Raw genomic sequence first — 19295 nt, 5'->3', positions numbered from 1 at the left:
GAGAACAGGGAAGAATTGCTCTGCAGAGGAATACAATACATGCTGGGAACTCCAGCCAGTCTAGATATCCTTGCATTGTTCAGGCAAATCTTTAAAACATGTTTAAGTTCACCAGTCTGACTGAAAGCATTCACCACACTGTTGGGAAACAAACGCCCTGGGTATTTCAGTCACTACTCACAAAGAACTACTCCTAATCCACATGCAGGTGTCTTTCAAATGAAGCCTACAACACGTGATCTTAGTTCTACTGTTTTTTCGGTCTTCAGGGCACTGAAATTGCAGCCCCCCCCCCCCCTCACTCTTTGGCTGAGACTCAGCAATTAGAGGATAAAACAATGCGGGGGCCAAGTCATTCTAAACATCTGGCTGACAGGGTGCGAGCAGGTCTGAGCGTGGTGAAGCCCCTAATCTCCATCTCTGGAGTGCCCCAAAGCCTCCTCCTCCCTCCCCATTCCTGCCCTGTCCAATGGCGTACTCCCTGAGGGCCCTCCGCTCCCCGAGGGATTGGGGACGGGCGCGAGGCTGCGATTGCACTGCCAGGATTGTAAGCAGATGTGCGTGCGTGTGCGTCTGAGAGTGGGGTGACGGGGATTTACAGAGTTCAAACCAAAGTCTTCTTTACCTCAAGAGATTACATCCTAATCCCCACATACATTTAAAAACAGGACCCTAACCCTAAACTGTGTTCTGCCAGGTTTGGCAAAAGTCCCCGGGTGCCCACGTGGCAATCCCGTGTCTCCATCCTTATCACCAGCCCTATTAGAGGCAGCAGGGGAGCAGCACTGGCAGCAATCTGCTCAGAATGAGGATGAGGTCATACACACTGGCCATTTTGCAGCTCTGTGGGCCCTGGGGCAGCTTGTGAGTCCATTGGAAGAGAGACCACTGGGTGGGACTGACTCTGCTTATCCCAGCTGTTTCAGTTTAATAAATGCAGTTGGGTATACTATGGTTTCTCTTGCCCTATCCAACTGTGGTCTCCCCTGAGTTGGGAGTAAAGAACTTGTTTGTGCACACTCTTCTGAGATATGTATGCAGTACACAGGCCAGCACAGCTGGAGTTTCGTAAACAAGGCCTGGATGTTTTGAAGTGTCTGTCTCAAACAGAGTGCTGATATTATTCAGAGGTCTAATAATTTGTTCAGGGCAGTCTTGGGGGGGACTACTACAACATTTTTCAATGGTTTCAGCACAGCACGGTATGATTTACAGCTGTAAATCGGGGCTTATGGAACCTGCGGTTTTTCTATCCACGGCGATATGTCAACAGCACTATGTAAGTCCATCCAGCACCATAATGGGAGAGATGCAGCCTGACTTTCATCCACCATGGCGTTAATCCAACATCAGTTACTCAGTCCCACTGCTGCACTAACCCCCAGTCCACCGTCTGCGATGCAGTCCTGTCTCCAAAGCATGATCACCTCCCATTAGGGATCCTCACAAAGCATGTAAAAATGTGCGTTAAGCAACTAAGAGCGAGCAGACGGCAGACAGGACGCTGAGGACCGTGACACTGAAACACGCGAGGACCTGTGAAGCCGCACGGATCCACAGCATGAGCCGTGCTTCCCAGGGCAGAACTAACTGCACGCAGCACCGCCGTCTCAACCTCCACTTTTACACCCAGCTCTGTGTCCAATCAATTCCGCTGGATTTCAGGACTTAGGGAACAGGCCAGCGAGCGTGAGAAGGGCATGTAGGGCACATGTGTGAGACACAGAGACTTTGAGCATGTAACACGCATTCTGAGAGGACCTTACAGGCAAGCTAGCGGGGAAGAGTGTGTTGTCAGTTTGGAGAGGCAGGTCGATGGCATATACTCACCTCATAGTAGTGGCCATATTGATGTGTGTGTGTGTGTGCTTTTGAGTTTGAAGAGGCAGATCTATGGTGTGCACTCACCACCTCATAATGCTCATATCGGGGTGTGTGTGTGTGTGTGTGTGTGTGTGTGTGTTTTTAAAGGCAGATCGATGGCTTGCACTCACCACATCGTAGTGGCCGTACTGCGCGGCCAGGTGCAGGGGTATCTGTCCGTCGTGTGAAGTGCCGTTGACGGACGCCCCGGCACGCAGCAGCATCTGAACAGAGTCGGCCTTGCCCTGCCAGGCTGCGTAGTGCAGCGGGCGCATTCCTGCAGGGGGCAGCAGAGAGCACCCGTCACAGCCTGGCAGGCTCAGCTCCGCAAACACACTCAGCACTTTGTGTTGTTTGTGCTGGACCAAAAAACTGGAATTACACTCCAGATGGATTTTCACCCCAAACAGAAAAACATTTACCTAAAGTCAGCGTACATCAGCAGAAGCTCTGGCCCAAAGCCTCCTATAAACACCAGTGTGAACCCGGGGTTTAGTGTAATGACTGGCAATCTGCTCAATGTGATCATAAGCCTGCACTGGCAAAAAACATTCCCTCTTTTAATTACTGTGACCAGACGCAAAGAATGTAAGCCGTCAGTAAAACAGTAAAAGTCTCTGGTAGCTTCGGTTCTGCCTACATTTTTGCCCAGATACTTTGGAGGCTAGATGCGACTGTGAAATGATCCTTTTTGCATGGTGCATACAAGACAAATGTTGGAACGTATTCCCTGTCTGACTGGCTCTTTTAGAGCCTGTGGCACCTGCGCAAACCTCTCATCTCGGAGCCGGCTCTTATGAAGTCATCGCCGTCTACACAGACGAGTCCAGTCAAAAAACCTGAGCGTCATACAACAGTGGAGGAATCCATTCTGAACCATTTTAGCTATAAATGGCGACTTGCTAACACAAGGGCAGCCGCTCTCTTTCCAGGAGGGAGCAGGCGCCTGTACCGTACTAGGAGGCCGGCCAGTCGTCTCTCACCATTGCTGTCCTTGATGTCCACCGTGGCCTGGGTCTCCAGCAGCAGGGTGATGAGGTCTGTGGTGCCCGTGAGTGCAGCGTGGTGTAGTGCTGAAAACCTGCAGAAGAAGAGGAGAGGAGTGAGGGACAATGGCCTCCCAGTTCCCGGAGCCAGCAGTAAAGCTGGGGGCACACCTGATACGAAGGAAAACTAAGCCCAAATCGAGCTGTACACGGCACCGCATACAAACGTGTGTATACTCATTGTGGCATCAAACTGTTGGTTTAGTCACAGTCGAACCCAGGGAAACAAGGTAATTGTAAAAGTTTTTTCCACACCAAAATGGAAAAAAAACAATGTGAAGGCGCATAAACTTTGGTGGATGGAAGAGGATGATGTATAATTTTACATCAGCAATCAGCCACCATGTGATATTTTAGGCCAATTGCAGGCGATCCCCACACTAACATCAGTGCAGGGGTCAGTCCATTTCTCAACATACGCGTCATTTTACGTCATTTAGCTTGTACGAACTAGCTGAAGATTGCTTCTGAAGGAAGTATACACCCAGCTTAACACAACCATTACTCTGCCGAATTTACCTACAGAGTGGGAAATACTGCACATTTATCACCTCACTGCAGATGGCTCAATTAGAAACTAGCAGTGACAGCAATGGGAATGCAGGGTTTCCCACAGGGAAATATTCAGAGGAGGGGGAAGTGCCTCACAGAGCGAGCAGCGGCAGTGTGGTATTTACATGGCATAGCCTACACCTGACCCTGCTGAAAACATGACTGCACATCGCCAGTCTTGTTAAATAGCACACATTTATCGAATGATCCCACATAAAATTGTAACTACACGGAGATTGGAATCTGAGGCTTTATAGATTTTTTTTCTCTGAGGTACGCTTGTGAATTCAGCGCAGGGCCTCCGCTATTAATACCCGGGGTAACCCGTGGAATGAAAAAAATAAGCGGTTTGATTATTTTTTTGAACTTGTTATTACATTTTGTGAGGCAGCAGCGAGAGCTGTGTGCGATACAGTATGTGCCGTTCCCGGATGCTATTGGCTACCTGGGACCTGCGAGGCCCCGGCGAGCTGAAGCGCCAGGGCTCTTTAGCGCTGCGGCCCCGGGCAGCAGCAGCAGGAAGTCCCCCGCCTGTCATGAGCTGTTTATTCCGTCATGTCGCGAGGCACAGGCTGTGCCGAGGGGCAAATTAAAAAGCACAAATTGTGGGCCGGAATTTGCTTTCATTCAGAAAAAAAAAAAAAAAAAAAAAACAGACCAAAGAGGAAGAATGCCCTAAAGAGGTCTCTCAGCAGACTGCCCGACTCAACAAGGCTGCTAAATTACAGCCCTGCCTCACTCGCTCACATAAAGAGACTCAACATATAAATCACCTCCGCAAGCCTCCCACACCTCAGACTGAACACGGGCCACTAGCCCAAAACACCGCTCCCTTCATGTCAGGGGGGGGGTGGTACCTGCCACTCAAAATGACTTGCACAACAAATAAATGACAAGATGGTGAAATGAAAGAAACAAATCAGCACTCCAGAATTTAAATTGATGTTTACAGTAAGTGGTCTGCCTTAAGCTGGTGCTGTTTTTTGTGGAGGTGTGTGGTGCAGGCCAGGGCTTGGGAGATGAGGGAGTGCGTTTGGCACGCCGTGTTCTTCCAGTATTAGAAGGCTGGGTTCAGGTGAGGTTTGCCGTTGGCCTGGCGTATGGAGGACACAGATACACAAACATTCTGACGTGTTCCCGCAAGGTAGCATGGTCGGAAAAATGCGCGCTGGAACGCGTCAATGTTATTTTTTCAATGTTACTACTTCTTCCACTTGAGTTTACATGGGTGTGTGAAGCCTGAGAGCAGATCTAATGACCCAGCTCTAATCCCAGTGCATGTCTGTGATAAAAATACTTTTGCATAAAAAATGTATTAAAGCAACGCTTCCCATTTTTAGCACCATGTCTGTGGAAATGCAATTCTCTTGCTTGATGAGGTTAAATCGACAGTTGTGTAACTGTATTAAGTATTTAGGGTTGCAGGATTTCATGAAGCCAAGGGAGTAAAAAAAAAAAATATATAAAAATTAAAAAAAGGCATGATCCGCTGATTTAGTGCGTGCTGCACAGCTACACTAACTCGCAGGCTGCAGGAGAAAGAAAAAAAAAAAGAGTAGTTTACCAGAAGGCTTTGCGCTTTTCTGTTTCGTCTCAGAAGAAAGCTGGCGTGACGTTTGCCGGCGAAACGCGTGAGGTGACATAATGATGCGACAGGCAGCTGGCGGAAGTTTCCAAATGTGAAAGGGAAACGGAGGAGAAAAAAGGACACAAGAACAGGAAAGGAAAAAAGCTTTTATGTGCTTGGGTAAACAGCCACACACATCGTCACCAACAGCTAGAGCCAGCATTCAACATATCCCACTGTTCATCGAGAAACACACAACCGCACAAGAAGTATAAATATTTGTGTGAATTATGTACTATTCCTGCTCTCTGCAACTCTATCTGAGGGGGGCATCACTGACAACTGCACTGCACTGCCTCCATGTTCGCTCTTTCCTTCCCTCCCTCACAAGCCCTCACACGCACCGCGCTGAGTGACTGTTGACTCAGGGTGACTGCTGACTGTTTGCTCACCTCACTCTGCCCTTCCACAGACTCTCAACACACATATCACATTGCATGACATGAGCCCCACTGCATGCGCACACATGCAGAGGACGGTGATCAACACCATCACAGATACAGACACACACACACTGGGTAAAATGATTCATGGCTCATGGGGGCTTCCTCTATAAGTGCTCTATGATGCAGATGTTGTTAGGAGACAGAGCAGAGAGGAACTGCACCTTTTGACTGGGTGGTGAAGTGACTATGAGGGCCCCTGACTATGAGCAGGGCTGCCCTACTGCAGAGATCATGTAAGAGACTCCATACCTGGCTTATTCATTGAGGAGAGGGAGAGACCAGCAGGGCTTTGGCTGTGGGAGGAGGGCACGTACGCACGGAGGTGAGAGGCTCAGGGGACAGGGTCGCCCTCTGTCCTGCCCCGGCTTTCGTGAGGCGGGCCCATGAAAGAGCTCTGTGTTCTGCTTCCGTGTTCTTCAGAGGTTGGCCTCAAGAGGCACGACAAACTGCTCCACCCAACTGCTACACGTCCCGGTGTGACGAACGAGGGGCTGCCTCTCTATACTCAACCACCCCTCATTCCCCCTCTCCGTTCCCCGCGGCCATGGGCTCACTCTAGCAGGGGGAAGAGTGATGGACAGGAGGCCGCTTTTGACTCCACCACGCACCTGGGAGACAAAGCATTCCTGCCCATTGTGCGAAGCCCCTCCGAACGCTCTTCTCTCACCACCCGCCACTCTTCCACTTCTTTTGGAAGTGTACTTCAGGGTGCTGTTTTTCCGACATACATGTAGGACTGTAACAGAACAGGGATGACTTCATCCCAAACCTTAATCTGAGATCAACTATCGACAGGCCACACCCCCAGGGAGCATGCCGTCACCTGGCCTGTTCATACTTGGCAAAATACCTCTTAAGCTCTGTAATGAAGTCATTAACACAGTTCTGATTTGGTTCTAATGATCTGGTTTTAATGCACCAAGGATGAAAATACATAGTGCAAATGGAAAGAATCACACAATGGTGCTGCAAGCACATCGTAATATTGAACACAAAAAGACAAAGGGCATTCTGTTAAGATAAGAGCCGTCTCCAGTAACACTGGATACAATCAGTGCGGAAATTACCTCATAATATCAATGTGTCTGTAAACTGACAGAAAACTCTACAGGAACAAAAACAGGGTCCTACCTCACAGTGAGATTTAGCAGAGCTAGCACTGAACCGAAACAGAGATGTTTGATGTGTGCAAAAGGCCTTTATCACAGTTTTATAAATGCTCCAAACACATGGTTTTGATCTTTAGTATTCACTGCCCGGGAGGAGCTCTTTTTCAAGACAATAAAAAACAACATGAGAGGGCCAATAAATTTGGATTGTGGGCTTCATGCTGAAAAACATGTCAGCTTTACACAAGAACAACATGTTAATTCTTGCCAGGAGGGCTGCAAGCGACCCCCCTCACACCCTCCAGAGTGAATATATTCAATTGGCCTTGGCTTCCTGTTCCTGAGAAAATCATCTGTACATGCTTATAATGGTTTTAGAGGCGAGCTGGTGCACACAGACATGCAGGTCTTTTTATTACAGCAGAGCAAACAAAACTGAAATATCGACCTTTGAAATGTTGATGCGACTGTGATGCAAATAAATCATTCTTTGGTTGTATGCCCAGCTGCTGTATAGATGCTGTGTAAAAAAAGAGAAACATTACACAGAGTGCTGATGAATGTGTTATACATGTCTGTTTTAGCCATGAAAAATAGATTTACTTCGTAAGTATCCCTGTGGAATATTGGGTTTCTAGGCATTCCTGCTGTAAAGTAACAGTGTCACTGCTAATAACAGGCTTTCTTCCCAACGGCACGCTGGACAGTGTTTGTGCCCAGAGTGTGTGGTACATATCCCCCGGGGCTGGTGTCCAGAAGAAACGCCTCATTTTCAGATGGCTGATTAACGTCAGGGTTTAATCAACCTCTGATTCTCAGTCCTTTTCTTGAGATGCCGGGGATGTTTTGACGAAGGCGGCACACACAGGGCCCCTCTGTGGACCCGGCACAATGGGCAGGGCTCTGCCCCGTCTCCCACGCGCTGAGGTCTCCATTCACCCCAGGGCATTCCACTGCCCTTTTCCATGGAAACCTACCCCCGCGCCCATGCAAACAAGTATGACGTTCTTTTCGGTCGTCCGTTGGGATAAAAATGCCTTTCCTGTGAAATGACGCTGAAACGCTTCGAAGCAAGACCAGCGGGGAACTCAAAGGGATGTGGAAAGTGACACTATGATGGGGGGGGGGGGGGGGGGGCTGGACAACGCTACAGACAGAGGGCTCAGAGCAGCGCTTGGCAGGGCAAGATAAGACCAGGCCGTGACTGTCCAACACCAGCCAAGGCCTTCTGAGGGGAGTGCTCAACAAGTCCCAGGATAATGGTGTAATTCTTCTCTCTCACACACACACACACACACACACACACACACACACACACACACACAGTGTAGCGTAAGCAACACTACGGACAGTGAGGAGACCTGACGGATGAGTGGCGCGCCTCACAAAGCTCTGCGGCGATGCAGACCTGGGCAGCTCCTGCCTGTTACACACTTCATCACAGATGAATCAATCTGCTGTTACCGACACTCCCTGCCTGCATGTCCTCACCTGAAGCTAGCTACGTTCCACAGCACCAATTCACCGCTATGCATATTTACCAGCACAGTCACCCTCATTCAGATCTACCCTCCTGCCAGGGGGAAAGCACTAATGTACCGGTGAGCCATTTTTCATTTAATAGTGACATAAATCAACACCCAGCTTTACTAAAGTATCTAGGCTCATTCAAGTCTTTAGATGGACAGTGAACCAAATAATAGAAATATAAAGTCCAACAGAGACACAGGTTCAGCTGTGTTGGTGTGAGGCTAATTTTCTTACCATGGTTTGGATTGGGCGCACTTACACCCTTACAAATCAAGGCCACTTTCAGTTGTTACTTGGGGGGACTGAACGACTCTGTTAATGTTAGATCATGGTTTTCCTGCAAAGAGGGGTGTCAATCAAGATGACAATACCCCCATACACAGAGCATGACTAGCCTCCCAATGTTTTGAGGGGCATTACATAAACATGACAGGGATTCTGTCATAAGGTCTGAGCCTATTCAAGCATTTTTATCATATTCCTGAATTATGTCCCAGACACTGTTTTACTGTCCTATCAAATATGCTCGAGTTGACTGACTTCCTCATGGAATAGTTGTTATTCATCAGTTTTATTTCCGTAATTCTTATAAACTTCACATTTTTAGCAAATTACACTTTCCACAAGGACGATATAGAAAAGGAAAACTTTATTACATTAAGCTGCAAGCATGATGTTCCAGCTGTTTTAGTCAGTGTTTTGGCTTCAAAATATTCTGTATTATAAATGTTTTCGGGCAGAACCTTCACCTAGCTGAGTATAAACTTAGTTCATATTTTCAGTTGTCTGGAGAATACTTCATCTGTGTGACGCCACAAAGCCAATAAAATAACAGATCCCGCTGAGTTCCCTAGGAGTGTCTTATATAAGCATGTGCAAGGCTGGTTTGACCCTGTTTATTTTACAGTATTTAATTTTGTTCATTAATGTGTATGTGTGCATGTGCTTTTATTGCTGTGTGCTAACACATATATTCACATTTATTGAGTGAATTTATTAGTGTGTGTTTATTAGTCTGAGTTTGCCTTTATTATTGTGGGTGTATTTCTATGTGTGGGCTTGCATTTATTAGCATAATTAGTTTGTGTGCGTGCATGCACATGTTTATCTGTGTGAGTGTGTGTGTCTGTGCATGTGTGCGAGTGTATGAGTATATGCGTGTGAATGCATATGTGTGGGTGTGTGTGTATGTGTGTGTGTGTATGAGTGTATGAGTGTATGTGAGCATGTGTGCGTGTGTGTGTGTGTGTGTGTGCGTGTGCATGTGTGTGCGTGTGCATGTGTGTGGGGTGCTGCTCTCTTGGTAAAGGGTGCCAGCAGCAGTGATGAATAATAAAAGGCCTTCCCTTCTCTGCGGCTTCATCTCCCCGAGGAAGCTGTTGAAGGCACCATGCACTGCACATGAAAGCACAAATTAGCACTCCCACACGTTAATGGCCAGGCCAAACATCATCAAGCTGCGCTTTCAACTTTTTCATTCTTTTATTTCCTTGGTGAGCCAAAACACCCCGATAGTCCCCTGGGTAACAACTTTTCAACTACCTTGTAGACAGTCATATCTGATCAGTTCTGGTCTGCCCCTCCTGGCCCACTGTTGAACTTGCCTCACCCACCGGAATGTTCTCAGACACAATAGATGTAAACACAACAAAAACAATCATTTCATCCAGCCAAAACATCTGCTTTTGATGTATCAAACTCAATGTTCCTTCACTGAGTAGGCTTCAGTCTGCCTTAACGCTTTGATCCTTCCCTGGCTGTTTGTCTATCAGTTGAATGCTTTCAGTTTTTGTATTGAAGGGCTCACATATGCCCTTAAAGAATAAAATACAGATCATTTCTAAAAATATGCAAAAGCATCGGTTGTAAAATGCACAGTCAAAAAAACTATGAATGAAAGTCAGGTCAAACAGGTTCAAGTTCAAAACCGAGATGCTTAACACATACTTAAGATACTTAACACGTCTGAGACCAAAGACATAACATCTCAGAACATGAAATACAACAACAAAACAAAAAGCATGACAGTCCAAAAAGAAAGCATACTACTGATTTGTTAAAAAAAAAAAAAAAAAAAGCACTTGTTCTATTCAATGAGATAGCGGGGAGACTTATAGTAATGCCACTGGGAGGATGGAATGAAAACACAAAACTTGTGTTTTCTGCAATGGCACATCTGTTTCTCCTGCAGACATAATTAACAGCAGCAATCATGGTGATCTATTTACCAGGGTACCCTCCTAGCGAAATCCCCTCAGCTCCTCAGCAAACAGTCCCAGCACATACTGAAATGCTGCATGTCCACAAAGATGACAAAAAGACGAGAATCTAAACACTGCACTGGCACTGGCTTTGTCCAGAAGGAAGAACCTGCAAACCTGATCAACATGTAAAAAGGGCTATTCAAGCTCAGAGCCCTGGATATTGCCATCTAGCGCCAAAGAACACTACAGGTATGGTTACTGAGGAAACAGAATTTGCACATGAAATGATTGCGAATAAGCAACACAGTAGGAGGTCCCAGACAGACCGAGGACCGAGGAGATACACTAGTCTTCACAAGCCTTCTGAAATGGTCTAGATATGTGGCACTGGCAGTCACTTACCCATCTGAATCCTGGTAGTTGACATTCAGTCTCTTTGTGGAGCCCAATAACTCTGAAAAGACAGAAGACAAGACAAACAGTTAGAGTCTGGCATTTTCTACAGATTCCTGAGAGTAAACCTCTGTCAGGTAGATAAACTGTCTTGTCCTATAAGGCCAGAGAATCATCTCCCTACAGCAGAAATGAACCAATTATTAATCTTTGAACTGTCAGTGAGAAGCACGGATGGCCTTCACTCTGGGAGAGCGAAAAGCCTGTCTGAAACCTGAAATATATTTTCTTTAACGCACAGAAACATAACTGTCCATTATTAAAGACGACTCTCTCAGGTCCCTCATAGCTACGATGGTGCCAAGCAACCATGGCTCCTCTGTGTCACAGGCCAGAGACAAAGTGGTGTTTACAATCTGTCGCAACAAGCTGTTCATTCCGTTTTATTCTGAAGAATGTGTCTTGGGTGTGTAAGCTCTCAAAAGGTTAAGGCAGCCAGACCCTCACCCTCCCCCACTGTTGAAGAGGGGGAAAAAAACTTAATTACCCTCATCCCAAGCCCATTCCAACAGCTCTGACAACCGTGTACGTTTGTGATGCAAACCAAATTAGGAGCGATGCCCTTGAATAACTACTCTTTTATATTTACAAAGTGGAGGAATCCTCAGCTGTCCTGTCTTTTTAGTGAAAGTCATCTCTGCTTAAGGTAACTGCTGACAAATTGCCCCTTTAAGACCATTCAGTGTGGCATGAATACCAGGTTCTGTGTTCTGCATAACGGCTGCACAGAAAACAAGTCCACACAGCAATTAAGTCCTCAACTCTTCTCACTTTTATGCACAACTACAACACAATCAGACAAATGAAATGTACATGTACTCAGGCCACCTTTTCAACTGCAATTTTGCCACAGAATAGTTGACAACTTATCTCCAGGAAGTGACAGGGAAGGCTCTCGGTGCATTGGGATGCACATAAATAGCTTCCTATTAGGAAGGCCGTTGTAGAGAAGTGTGAAGAGATTTCTGAGGCCGAATACCAGTGTGCTGCAAACACATCCCATCTAAAGAGTGGTACTACAAACTCCAGGGCTTTGGAACATGTCTTCCGGACTGAGATATGATTTCAACTTCTTGGCAGAAATTAAACGCAAACAGCCCAGACAAAATGATTTAACTAAACGTCCTGTTTATTCGCAAAGTTAGCACAGGGGTCAGTGTTTTTCCAGACCAGTCTTGTGGCTATAGATGAAAGTTTGATTTTCCCACAAGCCTTGTGGTTGTCTAGTCTCCCTCCCTCCCAGCGCTAGCATCCAACCACAGAGACACTGAGATGGCCGCCTTCTCAGCCATAAATCTCTCCCCCAGAATCAGAGGGCAGTTCATTAACCCCTTGACCTGGGGTCAACCACTGCAGCCAGGTCAGAGGACATTAAAGGGTTGACTGGGCCACAAAGAGGATGGCATTTTGAGTGGGCAACATTGGCCTTTGTTCTCCTGCAATTACAGCCCCAATCCATCAGAGCCCCATGGCTTTAATTAAAGACAATATTGTCACTGGGCCCTGCAGGGCCTCCGCACAACACTCCTGTGAAATATCAGCGCACAGAAGTACAGACTTCCTTGCCTTCCTCAGACGTAATCAGGTAATCTTCCAGTGAGCTCCCCGCTGGCTGCTCCCTTCCACCCCTCCACAGCTCGTAATGTGACTGGGACTGTGTATGTCCACCCGCTCCACCAAACTGAAATTTAATCTGAGCTGCGGTGGAGGCGAGCTGAATAATCTCATTGTGTCGTGGTGGTCAGCAGTGGAAGGCACTTCGGTTTGATGGAGCGACTCACAGCGCAGCCCGGATCGCCCCTTCTGCCCCGTTATGACACGTCGCTTTCACGTGACTGCCACGCTGCCAGCCATAAGTGCAGCACGGCGTCACAAAATGAAGGCGTTTGCTGATCCTGTTTTCAGCCATTTAAAAAATAATAAATAGGACATTTCACACTGTCCTGCAGTCATTTCATTGGACTATTTATTTGTATGTCTTCCAGGCAGTTTGAAGGTAAAATTGTCAGCTTCAATCTCCCTGAGCCATTACTTGTTCCTGTCAAAGGTTATTGAAGTCAAAAGAGCGTCCACAAGACACAGCATTTTGTAGACCTGGAAGAAGCATGCAAACACACCCTTGGCATAGAAATAAGACAATTTAAAAGTGTCCTTCAGCTCAACAAAGCATTTAACAAACAAAGCACTTGCTTCCTCTCTGTACAATGAATACGCACTTTGATGTAGTGCACTATACCAGATTTTGGTTTTCAATTTCCCACAAGGAGCACTGTGCAACCTTGCTGCTCCTTTGAAGATAAACTGAATGAAGTCACCGAGAAGTGATTTGTACCAAACGTTCCCTGCCTCAGAGTTGCAAGACTTTTTCAAACAACATCAAAAGACTGCTACAAGTAGCAAACCAGCTGCAATTACAAGATAACTAATAGAGGGATGAACGAAATGGCAGGTTCCGGTCAGAATGTACTTAAATTTTATGTTTGGATTGAGAAACATTTAGGCTAAGCCAATGGTTCTTAAACTTTTATACTTAAATAGAGGAACGCATATTACAAATACTTCTAATATCGGGACCCAAATGAGAAGTTTAGTATCTTTCAGGGACCTGTGAATTAGAAATACTAGCTCAACCGAGTGGACTCTAGACTCGGAACACGCCTCATATACTCCCGTGACCAATTTTGGGTCCAGACCCACAGTTTAAGAGACACTGACCTAAGCCTGGTGAAAATGTACACTTAAGGCAGGGCTGATTGGAAACACTTTAAAAAGAGCGCAACAGAACAGAGAAATGACACACCCCTCCGTCACCTTAAAGTTGCGCTCATACTTCTGTACCCACGCAGGGCCTGGAGCAATGGGAGGTCTGCTCTGCAACACTACACAGAACACAGAAACGACTGCGTTGAGACAAGCAGAAGCAGTACACCAGCCTATCAATAAATCTGTTTAGCCAGTGACTGATCTCTGCAGCTTACAACCCTACCACTCTGCTAGCATGGATTCTAGTATGTGATTTTGACACGTTTATGTGAAGCATATTAATTTTCCCTGAACAAACTTTGGCTGGGTTCAGTGAGACCGCTTGCCAGGGCTAAAGCTTGCACAAGTAGTATCATGCTGTCCTCCCACTGTGAGAAATTCAGTGTCCCCGTACTCATGTGCCACACTGCATTTCAGAAGATAATATAGTGTTTTACACTCCTTTGGCAATCAGAACCAATGAATGAGCACATATGATCCACCTCTCGTATTAGACATAGTCATTACTCATCAAGTGTTACAATCCCACCCAAAGTGCATCTTATCTAGACCTTAATTAATCATGGGACTTAACACAATGAGGCAACCCTGCATTTCTATTTCCAGAACTGTTTGCACGGCTGTGGTGACACCTTGGCTTCCCTTCCCAGAACAATGCCCTGGCTAGGACAAACATAGATTGAAAAAATCAATTGCATAAAACTCTCAGTGAACTCCTTCTGCCGAGGCAAGCTCAAAGGGCAGCGATGTGATTTCAAACAAGGTTCTTGAAGAAGTAAAAAATTATAATTACAGCTGTGTTCAAATCGCAGCCGAAAAGAGATTTAAGCAGTCACCTAAGCTCTCCGGAATAGTTTTAGCTGACGTAATTGCAATATTAAACAGGTTGTTCCAAATTGTGCTATTCCCTTTCCCAAGGTCTGAATATAGAGTGAGAAGCGGTGTAAAAGGGTCCCTTTCGCTGTCCTGCCTGAAATCCAGAGTGAGCCGTGTGAGCACTCACCAGGCCGCACACACAGTGCCACCTGCCCCATCCCCTCCCTTTCACAGGCCAGCCACTGCTCTCCCCTCCAGAGTCAGACATCCACAGACCAGCCCCTCCATGCCTCCACAGACCAGCCCCTCCATGCTTTCACAGACCAGCCCCTCCATGCTTTCACAGACCAGCCCCTCCATGCCTTCACAGACCAGCCCCTCCATGCCTTCACAGACCAGCCCCTCCATGCCTACAGAGCCTCTCCATGCCTACAGAGCGGGCTCCAGCACCCGTCTCCAGCTCAGCTCCCCAGTCCAACCGCCTCGACGGCCTCCTCACATATATACTGAAATACACACACAAATCTGCAAACGCCTGACATGGCTGCGTCCAACCCGCAAGAAGATGGACGGAATCAGGCCCTCCAACACAGCGCCCAGCCTCCACTGCGCAGCAAAGATAACGCCACTTCTGCTTTTCTCAAAACTTTCCCCACCCTCTCACCTCTTTCCAAGGCTCTTTTTCCTAAACCGGTTTCTAAAAAAAGGTGACTCATGGAATTCTACATGACGCGGTATGTAATTTAGGGAGCGAATACAGGACTGATGTTCGATGGCAGTAAAAAATGTCTAGCCTTCTGTGCTCATTGCATAGGGAAAAGCTTTGCTATCAACCTGTTTATTCATCCATTTCCCAATGGCAAATTCTCAAGTCTTTCTCATATCTTGTTTCAGATGTATTACCCCCCTCTCATCTCCTTTTGCTGTGGCGTTTTTACAATAAAACATGGAATGTAAAATAGAAAAAGGTTGTGCATACTGGCTACATGATCGCGATCATAAAATGTGAAAGGCCTTAAACCTTGTGACAGCTGCCTTTTCAATGCAGCAATGCTCTGATGGCACTCCAAGCCATGTCTGCTGTCAGTACGTACCCTCTGGCCCCACATACTATAATTTTGAATTTATATAAAATTACCAATGTAAATTAAACATGATGTCACAAACTTTTAATAAGTATTGTTTTCTAAGCTGTGAAGCGAGCCAAGTCTAGTACCATGCTGAAAATGTACAACAGGTACATAGCAATACTGGAAGGCCAAACCATTTTGCCAAAACCAGCCCAGATACAATTATGGTGTTACCACTTTATTTTATTTTGGGATTAATGAGTACAAACCCTGGTGCTGTAATCTGCTATGGGTTTCGGGTGCACTTGCAAAAATACAACACTATTCTATGAAGGGTAGTTATAAACATTCTTGATCTCTAGCAATTCTAACTTTACACTTACAGATAGTTGCAATTTAAATACAACAAACATATCTAGCAATGATGGTACATAAAAATCAAAGTTACAAATCAATGGTTGTTCTTGTACTAGCTGCACTAGCTAGCTGTCTAATTATTTAGAACATATGACAACACAAAAACTTGAAGAACCCATTTTGTACCGCTTAGCAGTGTGCGTCAGGCCACATGATCCAGAACTACTACTATAATGAAGTGAGTATATGCCAGGACTAGCTTGGTCCACAAAAACAGTTTGGTGATGGGCCACAAGTACATTTAACTAATTGGGTGGAGATAAAAAACTTTCTATTTTTCTCATCGAGGTGCAGAAGAACAGAACATGGGTAGCTGAAGAATAAATGACATGCATATGAAAGTTTCAGCATGTTTACAAGGAATGATCAAAAGCACTGCATAATATGGGTGAAATTCAGGCTGTGTGAAATGTGTGCTTAATTATGAGATACTAACAACTCAGCTCCTGTTAAGGAATTACAGATCAGTCTAGGCTATTCATTATAAAGACCTCTTGATTATTTAAACTTATGCCTGTAAAATATTTACCGTCTTTCTCCAATGGGAACATATTGGAAAAACTGCAGCGTCTACAAGTGCTAATCATGCCATATGAAAGCTCTGAATTGTATTATTACACTGAAAGGAGTCATAGACTTACACTTTCATGTGACTTGTATCTACATAGTGTCCGGATATGATTTAACCACATTGCATTCACACTTGGAATTCAGATGTGTGCTAGCCAGATTTAAATCCTATTGCTATTGTGCGTGTAAAATGTCACCTAACTGCCCTGCATAGCCCAATGCCCGCTTCCCTTCTAACTCCACGGAGCTGAATACAATCCCATTTAGCCCAGGCCTGGAAAAATAAAGAGGCAGATTATCCACTCCACTACGTAGTATTCTTCAGCATTTGGAGGGCAGACAGAGGAAATCTGAAGTAGAACCCGGAGACAATTGCTCTGTCTGCAGTCAGACACTGGGCGAAGGAAGTGGACATCAGACAAGGTGCTAATGTCTCCATTTGACCAGAAAACAAAGTTTCTCTCATCAAACACCTGTATGTGGCCATTCCTTCTCAATGCTATACTTTCTGCTTGAAATGTGGTAGCCTAACCCAATGATACATTACATTACATTGATATTCTGATGGGCTACAACACACTGAAATGAGCCTATGATGACTATGCCCAAGCATACATGAACCCATTGGGGTGAAACAGGTACGTCATGTTTAAAAACATATCGCCAAATGTTATAACAAATTCAGCACTGCTAAGAGGACTGTTACGGCCTAGTATTTAGCAGAAGTTAAAAGATTTGAAACACATTAGCCCCTTATGGGCAGATGCAACCTGCATTTTACATCTCCCTTAGCAGACAAATGCAACCTGCGTGTTACATATCGCTTAACAGACGAATGCTAAGCCATTTGATAATATGACCGTTTTTCAAGACACATGACTGTTGAAATGCATTGTCATTCCTAGGCCTTTCTATGCATTTTCTATAGGGCGCCATAATGGGTTAAATGACCTTACGTTATAAGGACACATTCACTTTTGCATGGCACATACTACATTTCCTTTGAACTGGATTATTTGTGCCTTCTTTGCAGAAAGTGGTCTTTATGGCAAAACCCTTCTGCAGCGGGCTTCTCTACATGCCCAGTGGTGACATGGCTAAGATTGAAAAGAATGACTTGAGCCTGCCGAGTTTCCCCTGCAATGACAGGCAGAAGTGGAGAGTTGCACCTGTCCAAATGCATCAGAGGAAGTGTGCAGTGCCGCGTCGGAGGCTAACGACCCTGTAGTTTACATCGTTCACTTCCTGCCTAAACATCTGCTCTGCTCACGTCTGACCACCACTGTAATTCCATACCATCTCCGTTCTCAGTCTTCATTTCTCTTCATTGTCTCTTAAAGCAAAATGTGTGGGTGCGTGTAGCCCATATCCCCCACAGTTCTGAAAGAATATATATTTTCTTGTTTGTTACAATTCACTTGCTGTGAACAAGTGTACTTTTCAGCTTTAAGCCAATAGCCCAGTGCCGCTCTCACACAAGATGGAAAGGCACATTGTTGCCTTAAGGGACCGAGCCCAAATCAAAACTAAACCACAATCCATGACTTGGCGACAGTGTTCATCTCAGTTTAAAAAAAACTTTAAAAAAAGACAAAAAAAAAAAAGACATTAAACTAGCAAGACGAGGTGCTGGGAGGTGTTAAAGGTTTTTTAAAAACCATTAAAATGAAAACAAAGGCTGCACTTAGGACTGAGCAAGTGAGACAGAGGGGAGGGTACTGATGGAATTTGGCAGGGACTAGCCACCGTATTCAGTGGTCTTCCAGCGCTTCTGAGCGGGATTCCCAATGCTCTATGCCACCCACATCCCTGAACCACACGCTGCCACACAGAGCTGCCACACAAAGCCAGACACTTCTTCACATGCCGTGGCAAGCAAGCCATGGGCATAGTGCCAGGTGGGACCTAAACTTTACAAACTGCGGCAAAAGCTGTACAGCAGAACTGGCTGCTGTGGGCCTTTCGAGAGTTCAAGTTTCAACATGATCCAACATTCCAGACATAGCTTGCCCACTGCTCCTCTCCCTTTCCTCCCGTCTCAGCAGGGTCCCCCAACGTAAACCTCTTCCGTACCAGGATGGGCACAGGCTTATATGGGCACCACTTTCCCGAAAATTCCCTACATGTTGACATGTTCATTCTGCTTTCCATCGCACACACAATCGGGAAGATAAGCTGTAATTAGAAGTCCCTTCAGGGACGGAAAAGCCTACATTTCCACACAGCCCATGGCTGTGCAGTCTGTGCCCTTCTGTTCGCACGCACGCACACACACACACACACACACACACACACACACACACACACACACACACAGGCACACACGCTTGCTCGCACCCACCCACCCACACATACGATTCACAAATCTCAGATTTAAATCTTCCCATCCGATACGCACCAACTATGTCAGGCAATTCCACTCTGGCATCGTGTGCACAAACCACATAACTGGAGACGCTGAAACTCTACCCGTTCAGGCTTCACTGGGCAGAGACAAAATCATTTCAGCTCATTTGCTGTGCATTGTTAGTACTTGTTATTGTTTGTGTTGTGTTTCGCTCAGGCTGGAATGTGCATCTCTCTCTCCCTCTCTCCTTCTCTACCTCTTCAGGGTCAGCATGACCACATCTACCCATGGGACAGCCCATGAAGGAAAACCACTTTCAACAGGAAGCCTCGCTTTTCAGAAAAAAAAGAATGGTTTTGGCCATGAGGCAAGCGTACGAGGATGGGGCTTTCTGACTTCATGTCACTAATGGACGTACTCAGATTCGATGCAGAGGGGCTGGAGCGGAGACTCTTTTGACTTGAGGCAAGCAGCACTTCCTT

At 46.0% G+C, this 19295-nt stretch overlaps 1 protein-coding gene across 5 annotated transcripts in view; it reads right to left on the bottom strand.

Moving 5' to 3' along the window:
- LOC133121814 (caskin-2-like) overlaps positions 1-19295 on the bottom strand; it is a 62505-nt gene that overhangs the window by 21267 nt on the left and 21943 nt on the right. For all 5 annotated transcript variants that reach the window (XM_061231308.1, XM_061231306.1, XM_061231307.1 and 2 more), the window contains exons 3-5: positions 10780-10831; positions 2847-2944; positions 1995-2140 (exon numbers count right to left, since the gene is read on the bottom strand). In XM_061231308.1, the coding sequence (XP_061087292.1) occupies positions 1995-2140; positions 2847-2944; positions 10780-10831 (296 nt within the window). The remainder of the gene's footprint in view (positions 1-1994; positions 2141-2846; positions 2945-10779; positions 10832-19295) is intronic.

The sequence above is a fragment of the Conger conger genome, chromosome 2, assembly GCF_963514075.1.
Source record: "Conger conger chromosome 2, fConCon1.1, whole genome shotgun sequence".
In the NCBI taxonomy this organism is placed as follows: domain Eukaryota; kingdom Metazoa; phylum Chordata; class Actinopteri; order Anguilliformes; family Congridae; genus Conger; species Conger conger.
This window is presented reverse-complemented; position numbering and strand designations above follow the sequence as displayed.